This window comes from Tetrao urogallus (genome assembly GCF_951394365.1).
Source record: "Tetrao urogallus genome assembly, chromosome: 7".
Classification (NCBI taxonomy): Eukaryota; Metazoa; Chordata; class Aves; order Galliformes; family Phasianidae; genus Tetrao; species Tetrao urogallus.
Window position 1 is genome coordinate 22,750,674 of NC_136820.1, and position 26,401 is coordinate 22,777,074.

Here is a 26,401-nt window from a genome sequence, read left to right on the forward strand (position 1 = left end):
GGATATGTTCCACAGACTCAAATGGGCTTTCAAATGTCCATCATAAGGTGTGCCACAGGAGTTTGTGCTGCTAGCTTCTCTAGGCTTTGCATGAAGTTACAAGAATTCTCTCAATGATCAGAAACAGTTTAAAAGATAAAAAGCAGAAGGGAAATAAATACTCTTTTTTGAATTAGGAGAAGGTTGATAGTGCAGTGAGGCAACAGTAATTGCCCTTTTAATAGAGGTCTGGAAAGAAGAATAATGGAAAAAAGATTGATGGGGTTAAAACTGCAGATGGCACAAATCTCTTTAGGATATTTCATGGAAGGTTTTGAGGAATGCCAGAGGTCCTTATAAACCATTGTGATTGGGAAGCAAAATAGAAGGGTTCGTTCATTCTTTCAGATGTGCGCAGTAATTTCTGCTGGGAGGCACGAGCGGAATATACCTTAGAACTACTTTATTAACCTTAATATAACCTCCAAAATAGATGGCTGTTACTGTAGACAGCTTGGCAGAAACATGAAGTCAATATAAATCAAGATTCAAAACTGAAAACAGGAGGTACAGAATCTAGGATAAAAGTTTTCATATTTCTCAATGAGGCTTTGTCATCAAGAATTTACAGTTTGGTTATCCTATCTCAAAAAGAGCCAAGTCAGAAACAGGAAAAGGCTAATTGGATTTAAAATGATTAAGAGTTTGGAAGGACTTCCACAAGAAGAAAGTCTGATTTGCACTTCTGATTTGCACTTCTATGGGTTTTTTTCTTTTTTTTTTCTTTTTTTTTGCATGGAACACCACTATTTATATCTACTTCAGCATCCATCCATCTGTACTAAAAGAGGAAAACCACATTATAAACGAGCATATTTGCATAACTATGGGCCTTCTGGGGAGTGCAAGTAAGGGTTAGATAATAATAAAGTAGATTCAGTGAAGAAAAGTAAGATTAATCTATGCAGCCTTTCTCTTTTTCAAAAACTAACTACTGTCTTCTGGAATGATTTTATAATTGCATTTACAATCACAAAGTTCAAACATCTGAAAATGTTATCTAACAAGAAAGCTGAGTTTTCTTTTCTCTACTGATATTTTAGACAATCAGTTGGAATACTAAGTTCTGACAGCTGGATGCAAGACAGTATTTCCTACCTGAATGTTATTAATCCCTGATGTTTCTGGGTTTACACTCTGTTGTCTGCTTATGACAATCTGTGGCTGTCCCCAGTTCAGGATCACAGACCTTCACAGCAGCAGCAATGAAATCTGCTTTCAGATTGCTTACCTTAGGTGTGATTGTGAAGATTAGAATCATTTAGAAGAGTTCTGATCCAAAAGATGCAGTGCAGTTGGGCTACAAACAGTACAGCAACAGGCATGAGAATCAAACTGTGCTTCAAACTCAAAATTATATTCAGTAAGAAATGAACAGCAAAAACTGCAACACCTCTAAGATCCTTTTGACCTGTGCTTGCTAGCATGCCAGCATCATTTAGAGATACTGTATGGTTTTGGCTTACATAGATCCCAGTATCAAATGCTTCTGTAAGTAGCAACAAGGGAGTAGCTTCACAGGAAAGAAATTTTTCCTCCCATTGAATTTTCCCTCCCTTGAATTCTACTGATTTCCAGGTTGTCTTCGAAGGATAAGTGCATATAGGAGCATACTTAGGTTACAAAAATAAAAGAGAATAGGAGGTATCAGTGGAAGAATGTCTGGCAAAACATTTTCTCCACAGAGGGAGAATTAGAGAAAGAATGAAACAGAAATTGCATCCAAGAGCCATGTAAGCTTTGCTGGAGCAAACTTTACATGGTACTGAACCGGCGCTGATGTGGTTTGGGGTGCAGATTGCTACAGCTTCCATAACATCTCATTTTGCTGCAGGTTGCTGTAGCCAGCACAGATATTTTCTTCTTGATTATGAGCGATGTACACTTGTCAGATTTTTTCTTTTCATTCTAACACACGAAATTTGCCCAGCGGATGAGAAGTGCGGGCTGCTTCACAGGAACAGTATTAACATACATTCTACTCAATGGTAAAGTGCTATGTAGTTAAACCGGAGTTTTATAAGGTGTTAATTAGGCGTGAAACATTAGTCCTTGTCCTTTAAATGCTGAGAGAAGTTTCTCATGGAAGTATGGCTGAAGTTCTGCTTCCTCCCTCCCTCCATGGCCCTCCAACATCAAGGATAATTCACAGCAATACAGCAACGTACTTCATAGAGGCAACAACACAAATGAGTCTTAAGAATCAGCTACTGAAGTACTTGGTGCCTTCAGCCCTTCGCAGCTTGCAAGATTCTGTGAGATAGAAGTCCACCTTTTGTGATGCAAAGTGCGCAGAGTGAGGAACAGCACTTGGCCTTAGACATGCATTCAAGCTCACCCCAACTAATCCATGAAACTCAACACATCCTAAAATTTCTGTCAAATTTTAATATACCCATAAGTCTAAAATGATCCTAGAGTTGGAAAACAGAATAGGATCAGTGATAAATCTATATATACATCTGATTTAAATTTATATATTATCAGTGACAGGAGAGATGCATTCTCTCTTACACGAAGTTTCAGAACTCTAGCCTAAGGGCATTTTTAAAAAAATATTTCCATTTCTGGCCATTCATTTTCTGAACAAAATAGCTGTGTCAGTATTTATATCCTTACTCTTACTCGCATCATTATTACTTAGTTCATCCACATTAGCATTCCTTGTTTATTTCTTTGTTTTTAGTCCTTTGATGTTGCCATCTATAATTTCTTTCCCGAGTAAATTCTTCAGCTGCCCCATTATCCATATATTCATTGGAATGAGTGGGAAAAAAAAAAAAAAAAAAAAAAAAAAACCACCAGAAAATATGCACAGAGCTGAGAAAGCTGCCAATCAGGGCAACCAGAAAAGGCAAAGCCAAGGATGGTGCAAGTGGCAGGGCAATGGTAATTCATTGCAAAGCACCGATGAGATTGCTCTGCAGGTTCTGTAGGAAAGCTGAGCTGTACTTGGGGGATGGGAGTTAGAGATGGTGGGATGGAACAGAATCTGTAGCATGTGCATAAATAGACTGTGTCCCACAACTCTCCCTCTCCCAAACAATTTATTCATTCTCAGAAAAAAACAAACAAACAAACAAAAAATAAAAAAAAAAAAAACAGAAAAACATTCTTTAGGATGGTTTGGAAAATCCCTGAATACTGGTTTATTATGTGACTGTGTAGAGTAAAGCACTCCTATATTGTTTTTAATAGCTTCTGCTGATTCTAAAGACAATGCTATTTCTCCATGTCTTCTTTCTAGTGTTTTTTTTTCCTCTTTTCTTGACAGAAGCTTCTCTCATTTCTATCAAATGTGACTATTTTCTTCACTGCTTTCAGCCATATTTTTCCTACTACTTTCATTGTCAGGGCATGTGCTCCAGTCTCCCTCATTTCTATCTCCTACATGGTTCCCTTGCATCTCCATTCTTTCTCCATCCTCCCTCATAAAGCATTTTAATACAGGAAATGCCTGTATAATCTCTCACTATTCCTCCATTTATAACACTCTCTGATATTTCCACCAAATCACTTTACCTCATGCCAATCCTTCCTTCATACAACTTGAAGAAACACAGGTAAGACTTATTGTTTCCAATAGAAATCCTTCAATGATAATTGATAGTAGTATCAATTCTTCAAATAAACAAAATAATAAAACTTCATTCTTCTGAATTAGATCTTGCAGGAAAATCAGTAACAGCAAATAAAAGGATGGAAACTTCTTGACATGTGCATGGGAATGAGTAGATCTGTCTTCTGAGCCTGGAACACTGCTGAGCACATGCACAACATGGGCTGATGAGCATCTACTGGATTCCCAAGGTAAAATGCTCTCTCGAATTCAAGTCCCAACAGATTCCAGCAACTGCTGTGCAAGGATTTTTTGGATGAGAATTCTGATACATCTTCTAATAAATACCTTCATGTAAAAGTATATATATTCATATAAACACGCTGATAATTTTCTTTTTGCTATTTCCTATGCTGTTACGTGCATCAAAATACTACTAATTTTGTCACTATTCATCTCAACATGAAATCATCCCACAAAACAGGGGTTTTATTTCATACTTCTTGGTGCGATCCTCACGAGGGAATTCTTTTATGCATTTTATAACTTCAAAACCAGAACCAAATAAGAATATATAAAAATTTAACAGTCCAGGAGTTTTATCTCAGTCATATCCATAGCAAAAACATGACAAAGGTAGGGAAAAATACGTGTTTTTCAGTAATCATGTCAATTTACAGATCAAACAAGTGGATGAACAGAATAAAGACTTCATGTTCTCCAAAAGGAGGGGTGATGTGAACAGGTAAGTATAAGGCAATCCCTACCACATCTTACTGCAGTTAGGAGTAGGAGGAATAAACATCAGAAAGACTCCATAGGAGACTAAGCACTAGCAGTCTGTGTTCCCTATTCCTCCTCAAAATGTTACTCTGCAAAGCCAACAGGGTTTTGGCCTTGGGCACCAAGACAGAAAAATTTGGATTAAGAACAAAACAATGGGAGGAAATTATTACATTAACATTAAGCTTTCTCTTTATTCCATTCCAGATTTCACAGAAATTGAATAGCTGTTATTCCTCATTGTGGCACACATACCTTCAACCACAGGGATCGCAAAAGAGAACAATCATCTCTGACTGTAAAAACATGGTTTATAAAAATGGCATTTTAAAAGAATTCATTCCTTTTTCTCTCCTGTCTCTCTTTGATGATACTCAGTTTCATTACCAGAAGGAACGTGTTACCATTAGCATGGAGCATCCTGCATTTCAAGCACAGTCATCAACAAAGGGTTTGAATTCTTGGAGCTCTTGTCATATTTGTACACTCCAGAAGCAGGAAGGAGTTTGCAACCAGGAGACACAAAGCTAATAAAGCATATGTGTTGGCTATGCTCAGATTATATAAAATGCCAGAGTACCTTTAGAGTAATGTACAGAACTGCAAGTCTGACAAAACTACAGGAGCTGTTTATTATGCAACAGGAGAGTTAAACTAGAACCGTACCTCAACCACATAAAGGCTTCTGCTGCCTTTGCATGTTTTTTACACCAAAAACATTTTGAAGCAGATCCTGATCATATTCAGAATGTTCACAAAGAGAAATATAACACTTATTTAGAGGAGAAAGGTGAAAAAGAAAAAATGGAGTTCATTAATCTATTAACATTTCACTGTTTTAGAAATGGCCAGCTTCATCTATACTCAAAGGCTGCACCAACACCTAGCTGACAATCTGCCACTTTCTTATTTGTCTTGCTTTTTATCAAACTGTTACTGAAAACTTGCTTCTAGTTACAGCCACTGAGATCGCAGCAAACTTCCTGAGGGGAGGATGTGCTTTACCATGTTTTTGAATGACAACTCTGCTTCAGGATTAAGGTTTTCTAGCAGATACATTTGTGAAGCAGCCATGAAGAATGGTTTGCTAAAAACGTGTCATTTTGCCAAAGCTTCCTGTTATGTCCGTGAAATGCATTTAGAAGGCTAATTAAACAGCAGGCACTGCTTTTACATAACAAAACGAGAAGGGTCCATTTCGGAGGAGCTGTGTGCATATGTGACATGTTCACGCTGAACATGGAGCTTGACAGTGCCAGCCCCTAAAAATAGATCCTGGATATCCTTGTTCTCATCACCAGCCACAAGCCTGTCCCCTGCACGGCTAGGCAGCAATCCTGCCCCCTGCTACCTCCTCAGGGGATCAGAACGCTACCCCAGGTACCTCTTTTTAGTAGAAGTAGAGGAGATAAAAAGGATGTTGGATCTGCTACATTTGAAACAATATCCTTGCCCCTTTGCAGGCAGCTATCATGCTGTTTTGGCAGCAGGAAGGAATCTGTGGTTTTTCTTGAATGTTGCTCTTCTTTATTTAAACTACCAGAAATAAAGCAAAAATGAGAGAATGCTCTGTCTATAAATAATCATTCCGGTGTACAGTTATATTAGGAGGTAACTCAGATGGCATGATAACGCCTAACAGGCTAATCTTAGACCTGTAATGCCATAAGATGAAAATAACTAGGCTAAGAATAACTGACCCAGAGGAGTCAGCCTGTGAAAGAAGATCCACAGAACGGGGCATTTCAGATTTTCATGCATGCACAACAGTATCTGCCAGCCAGTTTTCATAGAATATTTTGGATTGCATTCATCATATAAAAATAAAACAGTAGTTCAGAAAAGGTAAAATGCAATCTCACTTGAAATCCTGCCCAACATCTACATCAAAACATGAAGTCACTGTGTATATATGCATATATGCAAATATACACAGGAGAAGTGATGAATGTTTGCAGACCAGCCAGCTAAGCATTCTGCTTTCTCATAGCTTCTGCATCCTCTGCAAAGGCTGTGCAAAAGAAATGGGCTGGGCAGTTGTTATAGAAATAAAAGTCTGATTATAGCTCTGGTAGTAGGAGCAGTTACAAATGTTCCTCAGATCAGATACTAATTTTAATGAGGTGAATAACTTCTGTACACAGTTTTACATGAGGAAAGACCAGCTGAAAACACATGCTTTTGAGCAAGGGGCAAAGCAGTGTATGTAAGAAAGGTGAACAGCTAGAACAATAAACAACTAAAGTAAAAAAAAGTCTTTTATAAGTGATTTAGCTCAACGCTCAGAGAGAGAAGATCTGCTGTTCTAGTGCCAGAGCTAGCGAACCTTTGTAGTACAGGCAGTGTCTAATGATATCAGGAAAGAAGGCGAAAGAGGTTTTAAAAATAAAAGCAGAACAATTTTACTTATTTTCCAGCTTTAATGGCTTGCTATTCTTTTAAATCATTTACTTTGAAACTCCTGTTCCAGTCCTTTTCCACAATTTATAAATATACCTTTCAATACAACGTTGGATGCAAAGGTAACCATCACATGATTCTAGAAGTTGGGACATAAGGGAGAAAAACTTTTTTAAAAAGGCAATATGACAGCAACAGAGGACACACAAAATTGGCAACATTGGTCTGTATTCAGTGTCTTCCCAAATAACACATATAAGAAAAAACAGTTTAATTTCACCTTACCACATTTTTTGTTCAACTGAATTCATAATCAGTGCCTTGTCCAGCACATGTGATTGAGCAATACCTTCACCAAAAGTCAGTGAAACCCATCACCAGGCAAGGTCTACACTGCTCTTCTCATAGCCTTGATTGTTAAGGCTAAGCCGTACTCTCCGATGACAAAGAATCCAAATACTTCAGCTCCTATGAAGAACTAGCTCTTTTTCTGCCTGGCTTTTGAGAGGTACTGAAAACAGCCTCTCCTGACTGCTGCCTAGAACTTCCCTGAATTGAGCTGTTTCACACCATTTTTTCATTACTCTAAAGAGAATCATAAAGTAAAACATCGTTCTCTGTTATCCCTCCTCACTTCAAAGAATTATTGCCTGAGATAACACATATGTAAGACAAGTTTTATCTGTAAATATAAAACTCCTGGATTCAAAAATGCAAATATTCCAAGATTTTCAATTTTCATGTGCCTCAAAAAAACCAAAACAAAACAAAAACCAACCTTTAAATGAATTTACTTGTTGCAATCTCTCCATGAGACCAGTTGAGCAGGTGACAGTTTTGTTTGGCCAGAAATAAAGGGCCAACAAATATCAAATAATATTCCCTGATGGCAATATAAATACACATGTACAAACATGCATGTGTGGTTATGCCATCACACCACAGATGCAACGCATAGGATAAATTTTGTACAACATGGCTTACTGAGAGAAGACAGCTAAAAAGGACTTACCAACTCACATATAACATGATGCTCACAAGCACCAATTCTGCCATTTATATTCAAGAGACACAGATTGAATTTTCTGGTCAGTGCAGAGAATAAAATACCACACCTACATTAACTTACTCCATTTGTGAAATCAGAAGTATCTTGCAAGTGTGCATCTTGACTGAGTCACAGAATGGTTTAGGTTGGAACGGACCCCAAGCATCATCAAGTTCCAATCCTCCTGCCACAGGCAGGGCCACCAACCTCCAGGTCTGGTACTAGGCCAGGTTGCCCAGGGCCCCATCCATCCTGGTCCTGAGCACCTCCAGGGACAGTCAATCAAATTAATCACTCTGAATTGTTATATTCCCTTTAGAACCATTTTGTTCCAAAGATTTCTGAGCCTGACAGGTATTATTTTCCCCATTTCACAGAAGAGGAAGCTGACGTCAGCAGGATTATATAACTCACTCAGGTCACCTGTCAGCTAGTGACAAGCCAAGGCTTTAAGCTCAAGATCTCCTTGAACTCTTGATTTTTCAACACTGCTGCTTTGGGCAAGAGGCAGAGCATGTCTTACCCAATAAAAGTCGAGGTGGAATTTAGAAAGGCCAATGCAAGGGTACATTCACAAAATATGGTGAAAGAAGCAACCATACCCTTTGGAAAAACATCACGGTATGTTTAATCACCAGAGGTTAATAATGTTGGCATTACTCCTTAAAGTCACAGATCTGCAGATGCTGTGGCTGGGTAGGTCGTTTATTCTCCTTCATGCAAGTGAAATATGTTTGATTAATGTAGCACTGAATTAGTAATTTATTTGTTACATGTGAATGATCCCTGCCAAGGAATCATTCCTGCTGGACCAAAGGCTTTTTTTTCAAGGGGTAGTTTATGAATCATATTGTGGTAGAATGGGAGACCTGAATGTTAGAACCTGTTATGGCATTGCACGTATGGCAGTTGTGACTTTGGGGGTAAAATTAAAGAAACATCATAGGTAAATAATACTATCTAAATAAGAAACTTAGACTCAAGTTGTTTTTTATTTTTATTTTTTTTTAATCTTGAAACAAAAATAATTATGGTATCAAATAAGAATGCATAAGCATCATTTTCTCAAATAAAGATGCATGGTGCATACTGCTGCATTTCAGAGCAACAGTACCATATGGGAATATCTAGTTCAGTCTTCTCAAGATAGCTGAAACAGCTCTCTGCAATAAGGTGTAGGTGTTTGCAAATTACACAGCTTCTTGAGTCAGTGCCTATCTAGATTGCTCCATTCATAATTAGACTTTTGATTGGTAACTATCCAGATAATCTCATTCATAGTATGATTTACAAGCAGGGATGGAGACAGACAGGCAAAGCAGTAATTGAGGGAATACCAGAAGAACTGCTTTCACATGACAGGAGCATTTGGTATGCCTGCTATTGTCAGAAATACCTTAGACATTTTGGTTTGCAAAAATGTTTCCAGTGGCCACTGCATAGGTCCTCTTTGGGGATGACTCCAGTCTATTTAAATTTAGAGTTGTGTAATACATGCACCTGGGAACTAGCAAAGTTAAACACCCACTGACAGCATAAATTGTGCTTATTCCAAGACTTCAAGAATATTAAAAATGCATGTTGTAAATGTGCAGGTATCTGTGTTTTTTTTTCTGAAATATGCACAACTTTTTAATCTGTGCAGTGCATGAAGTGAAGATAACTTTTAAGTAAGTAGTGAGTGCTCTTAGCAAGATTCAGGTGACTGGTTTTAGTTACTACAAACACTAGACCACGTAGTTACGATCTGGTTACTCCTTTCTCCTCTGTATGCATGCAGCACAGAGACAGTGCATCAAAAGTTATCAAGACTGATTCTGTAAGACTCTGATCTCAAAGGAACTGAAGGTAACTGACAGCAACACCAGACTTTGTGGTCTCATGAGACATGAATTAAACTACAGACTCTGTACAGTATCAACTACTTGTGGTCTCGCTGTGTATCTCAAAGGCCAACAGAAACACTGTAGAACATTTTGTGCTTTACAGAGTATATATTTAAACATCTTTTACCTCGACGATTTTCTTGACTGTGTTAAAAAAAAAAAAAACCAACAAAAAACCAACAAAAAACAAAAACCAAAAAAACCCACTATTTTACTTGGTGCTACAGAGGAAATTATATATGTTACAGAGGCCTAAGGTAATATCAGCTAAAAATCAAATGTTACGAGACATTCTTGTCTCCACCAAGGAAAAACTCAGAGCTATAAACATATAGAAAATTACCTCCTTTTCTTGTGTTTGAAATGAGAAAATTGATATTACATGAACAACATTACTTGGTGGTTACAAGTTAGCACAGTGGACTTAAAAAAGAATAGATCTGCACTTGCATACAGATAATTTCAACTTGAGACACTATTTAAAAAAAAAACAAACAATAGAAGGGAAGGTGAAGCAGTGAGTCTTATCTCTCTGACCAGTATAAAAGCACTGGACACTTGCTGAACTGCTCAGGAAATGCAATCGTTCTTGAACAGTAAGTCAACATAAAAGTTTGCAGAACTGCAACACTTTCAGAGAACATTCTGCTTTTTTTCCACTTTCATAGCTAGAACTTCATTGCCCATATTTGTAAACAACTCTTTCACCTGATTCTTGTCCTTGACAAAGGACCTGCAATTGGTGTTCAAAATGTATTTTAAGGAGATAAAGAAACCATAAATTCTTTGAGACATCCATAAAGAAACAAATCAACCCAGCAGCTTTATAAAGGAAGAGAAAAATCCCCGATGTTAAACATCACAAGTTTGAACTGCTCATTCCCTTTACATATTTACAATTAATTTAATGTGCACTTAATACCTCTTCAATTTCTCACTCTTTCATTCTTTCATCTCCTTAGTTATTATGACATTTTATGACTTTCTGTACTGAGTGATACTAATAATAAAGTTTAAAAACATTAAATACTTTCCTAACAAGAAAAATGTTGCCACTTGACACAATCATTCACAGTTTAATATCTGAAACCATAAGCCTGCTCTTCAGTTGTATTTAATAAAGAAACAGTAGAAGTTTAAGTTCTCCATCTGTAAAGCAGGAAAATAAACATTTTTTTAGAAGAAGCAAAGAAACATGAGCTCAACAGGTGTACCAAAACAGGGAATATCTGAAGAGATCTGTGATCTACATGTGTATTTGTGCTTACAAGGTGGGAAACACTGCAAATTTTGCTAAAAATAGATATGAAAAAGGGAAGAAAAAAAAAAGGGCAATAAACTAAGACTATCATACATCTAAAAATTCACATTACATTCTACTTACAGGCTGTCTATAAAGACAACTTTACGAAAAACAAAGTGAGACACCTAGGATTGAAAAGATATAGAGCAGCTAATCCACAGTAGAGTGAAAAGTAACCTGAAATTTCGACTTTTTTAGCCTCTTCAAAATGAAGCTTCATCTGAATGGCTACAATTATTTTGGCTTAATTCATCATTAAGACATTACCCTCATGTCTCAAACACAGCTAACAGAGAAATCAGAAAATCCAAGGAGAGATTCAAATACATGCAGAAACATCCAGTGTTCCATAAGATCAGCTTTGAAATACCTTCATTAAAAATGCATCCAATTTACATTTCAGTGACTCATTACCTGACTATTGCCAGGTTCCAAAATATTTTCTAAATAGCAAGATAAGCCATGCATATTGAAGAGACTGTCTTGCTTTAAGAGCATTCTTGTTAAAGTAACCTCACAATGAAAACAGAACAGGATTAATATAAAAATCTCTCTGCATGTAAACCTGAGGAAAGGAAACTCACAAGAAGACCAAATCCTGTTTACAAAAACACATAGGAAAAGAACTGTGATGGGCTGTAATGGCAGCTTTCTGATACAGGCTGCTGCTGAAATTCTCTCTGTGAATAAGCTCATACTACAAGCCCCATTTTGCACTCACAAAACAAAATAAATGGAAAAAAAAAACCAAACCAACAAAATGCCAACTATATTTCAGTTGTTAGCATTTTGCTCTTGCTGGAAAGCTGCAGGCTGAAGGAGACAAACTCCCCACAAACGCGATAGTTAGTATCTAACATACTGTGATAAGAGAGAATTATTTAACAACTTACATAAAGCCCACAAAAATACATCAGTTCTTTAAAGGAGGGGTGTTTTCTTGCTGTGATGGGCTGTATTTTCTCAGTAAGTCACAGTGTAGGCAGGCAAGGCTGAGGTGCTGAGCTGTCTCTTACCTGAGCTGATCATACTGTGCATTCTTTGCTGAGCCAAGAGCTGTTCACGTCCAGAAACCCCATCTGAGGAAAAACACGATTCACTCTCGTAAATTGTCTGCAGCATATTCCAACCAGTCTGCACTTCAGCTACACGAGAGATTCATCACGGCACTTGCACAGGGGAGTCAGCCACGACCCTCTGCCGTCCTACCTCCTCCAGCCGGACTCGTCAGACAGTACACTTCAGTAATTAGCAATGTTTAAGCATTTGTACAAATATCTATTAGGAGAGAAAAGGCAAAATCCACTTTACACAGCAGTGAGAGGGCAAGAAGCGCCTGCTGGGCTGTGCACCTCAGAGTTTCACCAGTTGTGCTCTGGGAGCCAACAGCAGGTGGATGAAGAATCAAAGAAGTATCTCGGTGCTTTCTGGCAGTGTTTGTGGGGAAACACAGCTTCGCACTAAGCACAAGCACCCAACGGGAACCGATCCCCGGGGTCCGGCTGCGGTCCCCCCGCCGCGCTGCTGTCCCGCAGCCGTTCCCAGGTCCCGCTGCTGGAGTTGGCCCGGGCAGTGACAACTCATTTGCATTTGAATCAACAACAGCGTGGCCCAGAGGCGGCAGAAATAGAACAATGGCTGGCCTGAGCCAAAAATAGGTCAAGCGCAGCCGGGTGATTGGAGCCTGCATTAATGCATTTAAAAATACCACAGCAAACACAGCTGTCCAGTCGCTGTCTTTCAAACTGCAATCCTCCCTCGTCCTCGAGCGTAATTAACCCTTTCCTGCTGCCAAGCCTATTTCTGTGAGGAGGAGCGCGGGTGGGTGGGCGAGCAACAGGGCACAAGCACTCCTCGCGCCCTGCCCTCCCCTCCCTTCCTTTCTCCTCCCCTCCCCCGGCAGCATTCGCTGAGAAGCAAGAAAAACAAAAAAATGTTTCTAAAATAGCACTGATGCTCTCGCTCGCAACGTGGTTTCTGCCGCGCCCACGCACAGCAGTCCCGCAGGGCTATTTCGGCAGCCCTTGTCCTGGGTGCTGGGACCGTGGCCTGCTGGGCTGGGCGAGCCAGGCAGGCGGGCTGGGGGAGAGAGGCAGGCGCAGGGCATGCTAAGGGGAGCCGGGTGGGTGCTCCCGGCTATAAGCGGCGTTTCCATATTTAGCACGCCTGGTATAATGCTTATAGTAAGGCACCAGTTGTGGCACAGCATATTCGACATGCCTGCCTACTATGCACCATTCTGTCGGCTTACTTAAAATGTGGACAGGGGCTGAGCAGCTCCCGCTTATCTTTAGCAGCATTAGGCAATTTGTACATCTTTCTCCCTTTGATGAGGTGATGCAGTTTCAGAATGGCAGCGTTTGCAGATCAGACTAAAAACACCATGCTGCTCTACGTCTTGGCAGGCTTCTCACATGCTATATTAGTTTCATTTTTCTAAAGACATTTCAAAAGTTGCACGTCTTGTTTTCTGATTATTGCACCTATATGCAGATCAGCAAAGTTTCATTTCACTGTTACAAATGATACTTGACCCGCTTTGCCATACGGTGCTTACTACACAGGTCACCAGAGCCTGTCACTACCTACCTATATCCTTGCACTCTGGCCACACACATGCCAAAATTCTGTGCCCCCTCCTCTGGGGAAGTGAGAACGGCAAAAGGAGCAGGATTACTCACTGGGATCAGGAAATCAATGCAAAGGTTGTCTCAGAGATTTCCAGAAATCCACCAAGTCCTGAACTACCTCAAGCACTTCTTGTTCTCAAAGACACAAGAGTGCTATGTAACACTTGAAGCTCAGTTCTGCCTTTCAGCCAAGAATTGCCTGTCTGCTGCTTAACTCACACAAGAGATAGCAGCAAAGGGCAATATTTTTTTTTCTTTACTTGTCACAATTCTGCTTATCAAAGAAAAGATTCTCAATGACAAAATACTGTGACATTGTTATAATATTTGGAGACTTTTACGGCATCTGGGAGGTCCGTAGTTCCAGTGTTCTGCCTTTTTTGCAACCACTTCATTTCTCTGCATGCAAAATAATCTAGTCCTGCCAGAGGATAGGATCTGTACCTTGGACAAATGGAGAAAGACTGCAGCAGCTGACAATGGAATTTTCCCTACAGGATCCTTAAGTTATCACCTAGCACCGGTCAATGTTCATCTTTCCTCATCTTTCCTCCTCACAGAGTTTAACACTTCGTAAAGTGGAAGGGTGCTCTCATTTGAAAGGCAAAGGGTACGAAAGTACTTCTGTGGATGCAGGAGGGCTCTGCAGGCACCGTAAACCCTGCTCTGCAAAGGGGAAAGGATAAAGGTGGTAGCAGCAAGTAGGGTGTTACAATGCAAGCCAGTAGTTGCATAGCATGCATATCAGGTTATATTGAGAGCTGGCAACTTGATAACATGAACATTTAAAGTAATGCTCATAATGCTCTCAGAGCCAGTGCTAGAAAGCTCACTTGGACTGAGACTACTCAATAATCAACAACTTCAGTTCATTCCCAGGAAAGCTGTTCACTCTTCTTCATCCATGGTGCTCCAGGTGTTCCAAATCCTGGTGCTGCCCCCCAGAGAGCTCCAGAAGACCTGCCTAGAATCCTGCAATTCCATTCATGCTGGAGATGCTTCAGCCTCTAATCACATTAGGAAAATGATAACCTGAACTGAGGGCTGAGAATGTAAATGTTCTTTTATCTCTTGAAAATAAGAATATCTAAATGTTTTATGCATAGGGCAGAAGATGTCTAATGAGTGCAAGGGGGAGGACCAACAGAAATAGAAATTTTATCTAACACAGAAAAAGCTTTTTATAGATGAAGGTAAACTAAAAAAAAAAAAAAAAAAGGAATTGCTTTATGCCCTTGAGCCAACTAGAACATGACCCTATTTAGTGATTCAGTATCACAAAATAATCAAGTCTTGTATTACTGGGAAACACCACACAAGTAAGTAAAAAGCAAGCCATGACACAGAAAATGCAGGAGTGTGGGAGACTGGCGTTAGGTATCTATATGTGTTTCTAAGTTCCTGTATATGTGGTTGTATTTATTTAGATATCATTCACAGCTCTGACCTACTGACTTTAAATACTTCAGTGACTAAAAAAAAGTAAACTATTTTCAAGAGTAGAAAATGTACATTCAGACATTTAGCTGCAAGAATTCTTAATTTTGGCATGTGTATTTTAAAATAACAGACATGACTTACACTATTAGCTAATCCACAGACCACAAAGTATTGTATTGTTTTATCTTTGAGATTATAGATAAAAGTTATATCTAAAAATTTCCCTTATGAAGTCAGTCACCTTACACCTGACATTTACGGTCTGAATACTGAAATGCTTCATTGTATTATGGGCCCACTTACGAAAATCTCTGGTACACGCTTGCTTTAAAACACTTGTGTAAATCCATCCTTTTTCAACATATTTAAGCACAAATTCTATGGATTGCAATAGAATTTAAACATGAAGTAAGCATTTTGCTGTGTCAGCCCAGTCAGCAATTGTATGATCACATGGCTTTAAATAGCTCCTTTAGAGTCCCACAGGAGAAGGAAAAAGGGTTTGTGCCTAGACAAAACTTGTTTTTTATTTTTGAAGCTATGCTTGTTATAAGGTACAGTTCATATAAGAAAACAAGGGATTATTATTATTATTATTATTATTATTATTATTTTCAAACGCACTTCCTAAACTTGGAGAACTTTAATGACACTAAAGGGAAGAGTAAACTGTTAATGTGATTGCACTGCTGAGGTGACTCTAAATGTAATCAGCACCTTTACGGAAAATGTAAGGCATGTTAGTAGCACTGAGATCTCATTACAGGAGGTTCACAATATCTCTCTCTTGTTTTCCTTCTGAGTTGTTAAAAATAAATAAATGTAAGGAAATTATACTGGGAAACAGCATTACTGCAACATTAAGACTGAGAAATTAAGTGCTCAAATTAGAAGGAGCTAGGATTTCTACTCCATTATTAACTCAGCACCATTATAATTAAGCAGCACTTTTTTGCTCCTACTTTCCTCGTTAAGTACAAACAATACATTACTGTTTGTTTTTAGCATACCTCATTTATCACTCACATTCTTTTGAAGCACAGCCTTCATTAATATTCTTACTGCAGTTTCAGCTTTGGCAGTTTTCTTATTTATAAAGGAATTCTTACATTTATTCTTCTGCTGAGTTGCTTCATTGTAGCATATGATTATTATGTACAAAATTAAGTAGAGAGATGCTATCTGTTTTCAGTTGCACACTTAAGTTGGGATATTGCAACTCTTAGAGATGTCCCATAAAGTTGTCCTTCAGTCCCTTTTTCATTAGGCAAATATTCAAGGAAAAAGCATCAAGTAATACCATGCACTGATATAAAATAATGCATGACCAAGTGCTAACTAAATTAAGCTTGTATGGGTAATATGAAATCCGGCCTACTTCAGTACTGAAATTTTGATTTCTAATCCCTGCAACCAAAACAGTTCCTAACTATTATTTGTATATCTAATTATCAGGAAGCAGATAGCAGAAGCAGATGTTTTGGGAGCAGAAAGAAACCAGTGGAGCTGATCAAGCACCCTGTTTTAACTGCCGCCTGGAAATAAAGGACCACATTCTGAGCCCTGGGAGAGCAAAGATGAATCATTCAATCCACATGGTCTGGTTGGAAAGTTGCAATGCAAGGATGTCTGCAGTAAGTTTCCTGTATAGCAAGTCTTTGGTGTTGCCTGTGCAGGAATGCATGTCGCTTTTTCTTCACGGCACCCTGAATCCACCTGAGGAGCATTTTTCAGCTGAGGAGAAAACGGTGGTTCTAAGCACCTTAAGATCAATTCAACCTTCAAAGGAATTTCCTGGGACAAAGAAAGGCATATCTGTAGCTTCGGGAGATTTTGTGGCAAACAATGGGAAAATAGAACTTCATAAAGTTTTGAGAATAAGAAATGCTGCCCTAGGTAAATGCATGGGTGCCTGCCATCTCTCCTTACGACAATAGAGAGAGCCGCTCAGCTTTCACATGTAAATGAGCTAAGGGCTTTTGGAACTAGCTCTCCTTTGTGCTGATTACCTGTCACTTTTTCTCCTCTTAAAATACGCCTTTCCATTCACATAAATAAGTCTACTGAAAATTAAGACCTAGATTCCGAACAAGACCTCAAGCAACATGCGCTTGATTATAAGCACAAGGCTAAAGTTAAGCACAAGCTTAAGTGCTTCATAAATTCAAGCATACTCTCTTGAATCACAAAGCTCAAATAATTAAAAAAAAAAAAAAAAAAAAAAAAAAAAACACAGACAGAGATAAAAATAAGTGATATTTAAGATAGGAAATACATACATAGTTCAGTTACTCTACTGTTATTTGTTGGAACGAAAACCTTAAATTTTTGTGGTAAAATTAAGGTAAATTGCATACAAACAATACAAGCCACACAGCCAAAAGCAATGCCAAGTATTGATAAATAAATCCTTCAGACCAGCAAAGCACTGTGCTTCTTCTATGCCACGAATGAGGCAAGTAGATATATATATACAATATGAGATTTACCAGGTCTGCTATGTTTATGCCCAGCTTTTTTAGGCGTGTGTATGTGCGCTGAGTCTGACATGTAGCTGCTCTGGACACACACTTGAATAGATAGACATAAAACAGCCCTGGAGCACCTAACCTGTAACAGACTGCAATACATTCCGTGTACTTCATGCACTTCAAGCTTCTTGCACATATACTGAGCAAATAATCTGTGCCTACACTGAGCATTTTGAGCAGGTCAGCTCAACAGAACTGAGCACTGAGAATTATTCTTGAAGAAAAGACTGAAGCTCCTATCATTCAAGAACCAGGATGAACAATATCTCTAGCCCATAATACATGCATGAGTTTAAGTGCTTTTTTGGTTTTAAGCCAAGAAATATAGGCCATGATTACCATTTAGAGAACTGCACTGTGAAAACCAGTGACTATGGCAAAGAACTTAGGGTCAGAGCAGAAGACAATCAACTGAATATGACCTCCTACGATTACACCGTGATCAAAAAGGCTAATAAAATAATTGGATATATAAACTCACTCTAATTTCTTGCAGTACAGGTAGTGAAGAGTATTGACAAACTGAGGATGGATAGATTTGTGACCAGAATGATATTTATAAAATGATCAGAAAGCCGAAACTCTAAGACCTAGGATACTATGTCCATTTGGGTAATCAAATGTTCTTTATTTAAGAACCAAGTGTTTAGGAAAAATCTAGGCTAAAAGTGAACACTCATTTTAAAAATGTTTTAAAAGCACAGCCGAACACATACATGAATTCTATAGTGGCTGTGACACTGGAAAGAAACTTCTAACATTTCTATAAAGCAAACAGATCAGAGCTGGGGATCACGGGGGTGCCTACTTTGAATTAGTATAAATTATTGCTTAAGTGATAGGATTTGTAAGAACTGAATAGGGTAATTTTTCCTACAAAAAAGTTTTTCTTTTAAATCACACCTTCCTATAAAACAGAGGTACTTTCCTTCCCTTCCCTTCCCTTCCCTTCCCTTCCCTTCCCTTCCCTTCCCTTCCCTTCCCTTCCCTTCCCTTCCCTTCCCTTCCCTTCCCTTCCCTTCCCTTCCCTTCCCTTCCCTTCCCTTCCCTTCCCTTCCCTTCCCTTCCCTTCCCTTCCCTTCCCTTCCCTTCCCTTCCCTTCCCTTCCCTTCCCTTTCCTTTCCTTTCCTTTCCTTTCCTTTCCTTTCCTTTCCTTTCCTTTCCTTTCCTTTCCTTTCCTTTCCTTTCCTTTTTTTCTTTTCTTTTTTCTTTTCTATCTTTTCTTTTCCATTCTCTACTCCTTGCTTCTCTTATGGAAATACTACTTTTCCTATGAAATTTGATAATTTTTTACAAGAGTAGCTCAGTTCATTCTCTCTTGCATCAAATCTATCTATCTTTGAAAAAAAAATAGACAAAAAAAACCAAACCAACAACAAACTGCTCACTTGGTTTTGGTATTCAAAGTTTTAAGTCAAATAAAGAGATCTCAAGATAAGGGTATTTTCATACTCAGGCTAGGATTCACTGAGAGCTGAGGAGCAAGGTGGCTTTTACATAACATGCTTCCACAACACCATCAAGCCTCCTACATCGTTTGAGACAACAACCCAAAATTTAGCTGATAAATTTTGAAGTATGTCAGCGAGTTTTCGTTAAATATCAAACAATGTGTATAGTTAGGGAACTGCAACTGCAAACCATCAGAATCTTAGCCATATTGTACATAAAGAACCAAAAGGCGTCTCTTTGTGGGACAAGGAATTTAGCCAAGATGCCAGGCTGCTCTGATCTCCTTCCTGTACCAGCTAACACAGCCTTCACCTTGGAGCCCCGATGCACGTGGAGGTGATGCAGTGTTACATGCACAAACATGCCTGTGAGAGCCGTAACAAACTGACTGCTACTCTGCTAGGAAAAGGTCACGTCTCACGCTGGTCAATAACGCTGTTATGAAACCACATGCAGCTCTTCTGGTTAGTCAGATCAGGACAAAGCTAAGCCCAGTTCTGGTTCTCTCCTGCATTTGCCAGATCTTTCAATGACCCCAGATCCAGTTTTGGTCTAACTTTCTTCCTCGTCACTAATTCTGATTAGGAACAGTGTATATTTTACCAAAACATTATTGATACACCAGTTTGGGAGCTGTTTTCACTGTGCCAGTGATTTTGGGTGTGCCCAAAATTTGGGGCAATGCTGAAAGGCTTAAATTGTGACTTTAATGGATGAACTGTAATTGTTTTGCCTGACTTCAGTGGAACCAGGATTTCTCCCGAGAAGGAATATGACCCTCCTTTCGTCATGAAATCAATAAATGCATAAGCTGTAAAACAGAATATAAAGTACAATTGAAAGAAAGGTTTAATAATTCTGAAAGGAAAAATACAACACATTTAAACTGAATACAACTTCTTCCAACTAAATAAAATCTTTTGAAAATCTTAATGCAGCTACATACTGTAATTGAAAATACCTTATAATAAACTATGATTCTGCCAAAACCCGTAACAAGCCTGAGTATTTTTCCAGGTTTTATGAAGAAACTTACCCAACTGGTTGTTGCTAAGGCCAAAATCACTCTATAGTCGGTTTCTATCCATGTTTCAGGTTCATCTAGCTACATAGTACAACCCACAATTTGTCAGGCAGTCTGTCCTATAGAAAGGATGAAACAGACAGAGGAAGCGTACAGCAAGTGCTCTGCAAGCTCGCTGCTTGGCAGGCAGATGTGGGCAGCTGCAGCTGCTGCTTCCATGCATCCCTCATCTGCCTCTCTGGCTTCAGCTTGGGAGTGAGTGCTAATGCTCTGTAGGACAAAGGGATGAAACTGGTTCCAAGCTCCACAATTTTCTGGGAAACAGAACTGTTCACAAAAAGCTGCCAAATAAAACTAGGTCTCCAACCACTGTGCAGTAGCTAAAAAAAAAAAGCACAGGACAGAACTAATTATTTCCACTGAAGGCATGAGGCATTTGGGACAATACACTGAATCCATGCTCAGACAACATTCCCATTATAATCAATACCGATAGGTGTGCTTAAATCTTGCAAGAATCTGAGAAGCTGAAGCTCACGTATTTCACTTCAATCTACTGGAAAAGTGTAGTCCAAAAATGAATGAATTAATAAAAAGATAGCTTGCTGGAATCTCATCGCCATCAGCAGAGACAGCAGAATATTCAAGAGGAACTTAAGCTTCTGTGTGGTCAGAATGTAGAATCAAACTTGGATTTGAAGCCTTTCTAAAAATAGCGTAGCTTTATGAACGTCATGAAGCAGCACTTCATATCCTGTCGGTTGCTCTCAAAAGAGAAGGATGGCAAGATATTTGATAAAGGCAGGAAAAACAAAGCTTTTCAATCGATGGATCAGAGATTCTAAACTCTCACAAGTCTCTATTCATGTAAGCAATCAGTCACAGATAAACTGGCCTGTCTGTGCCATGATTGTACTTCATTTCTAAGACTCTTTTTAAAACAGGTGAACAAAGCAAACTGCTAAGAACATTTCCTCGCGGTTTGTAATTTTTTAAAAAATTATTTTTAATGTAAAATTAATGCAGCTAAGTTGTTACCATTAGCCTATAAAAAAAGTGAGTACACTGTCAGCAGCCCACACAAGCATATTGTAAAAAAAGTGACAATTTTGGCTAAAAGTAAGAACAAACAAAAGCTAAACTCTTCAAAGGAGTTGGCATCGCATGCGGACTATGTTCAGAAGAAGAAAACAAACAAAGAAAACAAACAAACGAAGCATCTGGCTTCTTAGTCTGTCTTTAGTTTTAATAGTATTCTCCAGGTCCTATCGTTACCTCTGCCAGAATTCCAGTGGAAAACAAAAGCTAAAAACAATGGAACTTGGACAACTACAATGTGCACACACTATTTGCAAATGTTCTACTTGCTGTGAGTAAAGAAGCTCTCTATGTCTCAGAAGCAGATAAAAATAACTAAAATAACTAAAAAATAACTAAAATAACTAGAAAATAACTAAAGCTACCAGCCTGCTTGTGTACAATCTGATAAATGAGTGCAGTAAATTTGGGCACTGCCTTAATCAAAAATAGATGTACTGTAACAATAATGCTGAAAAAATCCATATAAGTAAATCACCAGTGTGATGAAGCAGGCTTATATTTGGTCAAACTTCTCCCTTTTTAATTGCCACTAGGCAGCTAAAGTAAAAGAAGCATCATTATGCTTTATTATATTAATTTGATCACCATTCTAAAAAAAGACCTTCCTCCATTTTGTACTATACAAAAATAATTAAGGAATAATTTATTTTAAGTGATACAGCAGAGCCAGTCTTATTTAGATGGCTTCAAAAAAAAAGCTACTATAAGCTATCTAATCACAGTTCCTTCAGTCAGTATTTACAGGTGAATAAACTTGTTTTTTTCTGAAGATGCCTGACGTATAGATCTTGTGTATGTATACAGAAAGATAAACAGTTATGCAACATACTTTAAGCCACTGGTATCACACATTACAGCTAAAATATAAACATGAATGTACACTGACACAAGCAGGAGATTAAAGCTGAAAAGTATATAAACAAGTATCTAGCTCAAAACATGTGATGATCGAGTATTCTATTGACTTGGGAACTAAATCATTACATTTACTTTCGCTAATTTAGTGTCCTCTCAGATGCAGCAAAAAGCCTCCAGCAATTCAGATATGCAGCATGTCATTCTGGGACCCATCAGAAAATGAATGAGTTGGAGAGTTGAGCAACTAGCTATATTTGCAAAGGGAAATCTCCAAGGCATACCTACCAACAAGAATTTCAGATTAGAAACATTCTAGGATGATTGCCAACAGAAATATCTCATCCAGTCACTCTTTTACAGTACCGTGGCTTCCATCTAGAGCTGTTTTTTGTTTTGTTTTGCTTTTTGTCTGCCAAGTCATTCAGCCCTGCACCAGCAACCAATAGGTTTGGTAACTGCTTCCATTTCTCGAGCAATTTTTGTGGCACTCATTTGCTTTATGATGCTTCATCTTCTGCTCCAAAGATCATGAGATTATTACAGGATGCTAAGGGCTTTTTGTGTGTCCTGTGAGAGGAGAAGGGAGGTATTGAGATAGTCACCTGACCTTTGATATCTACTTATGCTGTACAGTCACCTGCAGCCATGAAGGTCTGCACTGAATGATCTTCGTGCAGCACAGGAATCAGAGCAGCTATTTCTCCAGGACAGATGCTCTTATTTCAGAAACTGTGTGCTACTAAGCAAGCCATTAAGGGGAAGTCTAAATCAAATCAGCTTCTGCAGTATCACTGCACTGCTGATCAGTAGAAGAATGATGTTTGTCTAGATGGATAGAAGCTTCTCTGGCAACATCATGATCATCCCTATATGATCCTGTTTCCTCTCTTATCCTTGTCCAGCACAACAAGGTTTTATGTTTATTTACTCTCTCATTCTAAACAAAACCAGGTCAGTTTTCCAATACAGCCGCAAAATCACAAGAAATAAAAGAAATAAAAGCAAGACCCCACAGGCACAAATGAAAAAAGCAAGATCTTTTCATCACCATCACTTCCTCCTTCTCATCAAGCCACAAGCAACAGTGACAGGAGTTCAGAGTATTTCTGACAGCACTATACTACCTGAAAGTTCAATCCATAAGAGGCTTTGCATCTTAAATTGATAATTCATAGGACATTGATAATTCACAGAACATCTATACTTCCAAGCATATACATATAAGATAAAAATGACCACCCCAACTCAGCGTAATTTAAAGACAGGCACAAAGCCTGGTGCTGGTGTCATTGGAAAGGCTGATAAACAATTTGAATTGCTTGATCAATCTATATTGCTAAGCTTTGTCACCTATGCAAGAGCAAAATGAAACAATAATGCTTATAATTTGCTTTTCTGCTTGACACACAGACTTGCAGTGAACTGATTTGGGCCATATTTGCAATTAATAAAGCAGTTTTAAAATATTAATTTTGGATACAAAATATGGTATTATTCTATCCAGTCTGCAAGAGCAGTGAATACTTGTTCTGTTTGGAAGTACAGTGTCACTGCATGATTTCTTAAAGAATAGAACTAACCAGCCTGAACGTGCTTCATGCTATTCACCATCACGTGGAGCTAATAATCTATTTCTGACATAGGCGATCTGTTTCCAAATTTGACAAGGTTACATTAGTCTCTTTACCTGAAGCAATGTAATTCTTCACTGGCAGAAACTAAGACCTGCAGCAGTCTTCGTTTGCAGTAATGACAAGGGAATTTGCATTTCATTCACATATATTAAGGAAATACTAAGTACATAAAATAGCCTAGTGATTTTTTTTTGTATGACTTGTTGTTGCCTATAGTTTTCTATTTTTCCTATGGTAACACTGATAAAAATGTTGTGAAGTTTTGTATATCTATGCATTTATTGTACACGTGATAAGAGCTCAGGAAAGATGGTTAATGAATATTTTAAAAACAATAAGTTTTAGCTGTTTGTTGGGGCACTCGGGATTTAGACTTCCTGAGCTGAAACCTCCAGACACAGCTTTGCAATGATTTGAGACTCCTCACACAGTTGGTGTTCCAGGTCCCCAACTGGAAACAAAGGAACAAACAGCAGTGCATTTCACATTACTGCCCAGGGGATGAGTCTTTTCAGGGTGCTCAAGCATTGCAGAAGAAGAAATTTCCATTTCTCAGGCCAAATTATTTTTGTTTAAATACTTCTACAGCACCCTGTCAGTTAGAAACTGGAAACCTGCATTCTTCCACAGGGAGCTGGCGAGGCTCTATTTACAACTGATGACTGACAATGCCTTTTAAAGCCTCTAATTTTTCAGATAGCTGATCATTACCATAATAAAATTGCACATGACTTTCAAAAACGACATGAGGAGCTGATTTTTTCCTCAAACACAAAAGGCTCATGCTTTCTTCCATACTTACAACAGCTTTTTGGTTTTACTTGTATTTGGCTAACTTGCCCTTCTTCTCAGAAGATTTGAAGCAATTTTGTAAACAGAACATTGCAGCTTGCAAAAAATCTCAGCTAAAGAAATAAATTTCTCCTCACTCTCTCTAGGTTCCCAGGTTTACAACTTAGAGATATTTCCATTCACAAAGCATAACAAGACAGCTTAGCAACAGTTGTGGCAAGCAAGCTATCACAGTAATGTACACACTAAATGTCTGATATGAAAGCAAAAATTGTTTACTTTAGCTCAAAATAATAGCTTAAAAAAAAACCCACACACTTTTGGAGAAACATTTCTGTATTTGAATTGATAAATTAATGAGATCAGCAGCAGGACTTGTCTTCTCCATTCAGCTGAAGCTACGCTCACACACCTGCTCCATTTATTTCATCCCCAGCACAGAGCTGGCCCAGGCTGTTCGTTCACAGGCTATTTTTGGCATGAGGATATTTGAACAATGATTGACCAGGATAAGCTGCCTCTGCTCTACTAAACATTAAACTAGCCAGTCCTCTTTGTACCTCTTCCATGGTTCTGGAAACCTCAGTTGCAAAGAAAAAAAGGGAAAATATTTCTCTTGGATTTGGCTTTTTAAACATATGAGAAAAAACAGTCTTTGTATTGTTGGAGGGCCCATATTTACAAATGTTGTCCACTCCTTTGGTGTTTATTACTCCCACCAAAAAGATGGTATTTTTGAAGAGCAAATTCGTAACTGATGACCGTTTTTTCTGTATGTTTCCTATATTGCTGTTATCCTCTCTTCAGTTAGTGCAGATGTCTGACTTTCCAGCTCTCCTCTTTTAACTCCATCTTTCATTCGCTACTGAAATATTGACTCTCTCCATGGTTCACTTACAAAAAGATCAGACAAAACATGGTTTTGAGGTTTTTTCCTGTGCTATTCTCTTCAAATACCTGGCTGCTCTTCTTCGAAAAGCTGGCTTAAAACTCTCCTTCAGCCATTACAATTGAGCTGATATGCTCAGAAAACCACTGACATTACCAGGCAATATTCTTTTCTTCCACATCTGAATTTCTATGGAAATTACACTAAGTATTTCCACCCAGGCAAGAAAATCATTTGGAAAAGGCCTCTTTGTTGTGCTGATATATGTAAAATACCCTCCAGGAGATAAACTAAGAGGCTACAGCTTTGTGCAGTAATTGTACTCCTGCTATGATTGCTACCACCTCAGAGATACTTTCCCCTTTTTCTGGGGTCCCTGAGACAGAATCTCCGCCTGCCTGCTCCTGCAAGAAAAGCTCTTCCAGTGACCTGCGACATGCTAAGAAAACACCCCACAATCATTAAAAGTCACATTTATTCCAAACTCATTAATTCAGACTTCATTTCACAGGGTTTTAACTGCTATAATCTTGGTGTGCTGAACTCAGAAAGGAAATGCAAAGCACTTCTCAAAGAACAGCTAACTCAAGTGTTTATCAGGTCTTCCTTTCTTTTCACGCATAAATAAACGACTCTCTCTTTTATTGTTTTCTCTCCTTTTTGCTTTCTACAATTTCTATAAAGAGCCCTCCACAATCTCTCTTCCCAGAAGCTTCTGATCACTAATTCTCGGTTTTAATCTTCTTCTGCCTATATTTATCTCGGTATTTCACAACTTAGTCTCTTCTCTTTGATCCTGTAATACACATCACGCCCTGCAATTTCTTTATTACCTTTATTCACAACCTGAACATTCTTCATCAAATACAATTCAAAATTCATTCCTTACCACTTCTTTTCTTATTGTATTTGCAGACTTTCATCTTTCCTTGGTCCAGATAGATGCTTCAGAATTGTTTTCCTAACTACTGACATTTTGTCCTTTCAGTTCCCATATTCAAAGAGTACTTCAATCGCAGCCACTTCTGCCAT

The 26,401-nt window shown here is 38.5% G+C and overlaps 1 protein-coding gene across 7 annotated transcripts in view; it reads right to left on the reverse strand.

Annotated features, from left to right (window-relative positions):
• The window catches only part of HDAC9 (histone deacetylase 9), a gene marked incomplete at both ends in the record, with an annotated part of 403,985 nt that overhangs the window by 254,532 nt on the left and 123,052 nt on the right, over nt 1-26,401 (reverse strand). For 5 of the 7 annotated variants that reach the window (XM_079538446.1, XM_079538451.1, XM_079538450.1 and 2 more), the window contains one exon: nt 12,035-12,140. The exons of 1 other annotated variant lie outside the window; for it this stretch is intronic. In XM_079538446.1, the coding sequence (XP_079394572.1) occupies nt 12,035-12,140 (106 nt within the window). Of the gene's footprint in view, nt 1-12,034; nt 12,141-26,401 lie in introns of those variants that run through there. One more of the 7 variants, XM_079538448.1, reaches the window with a different exon arrangement.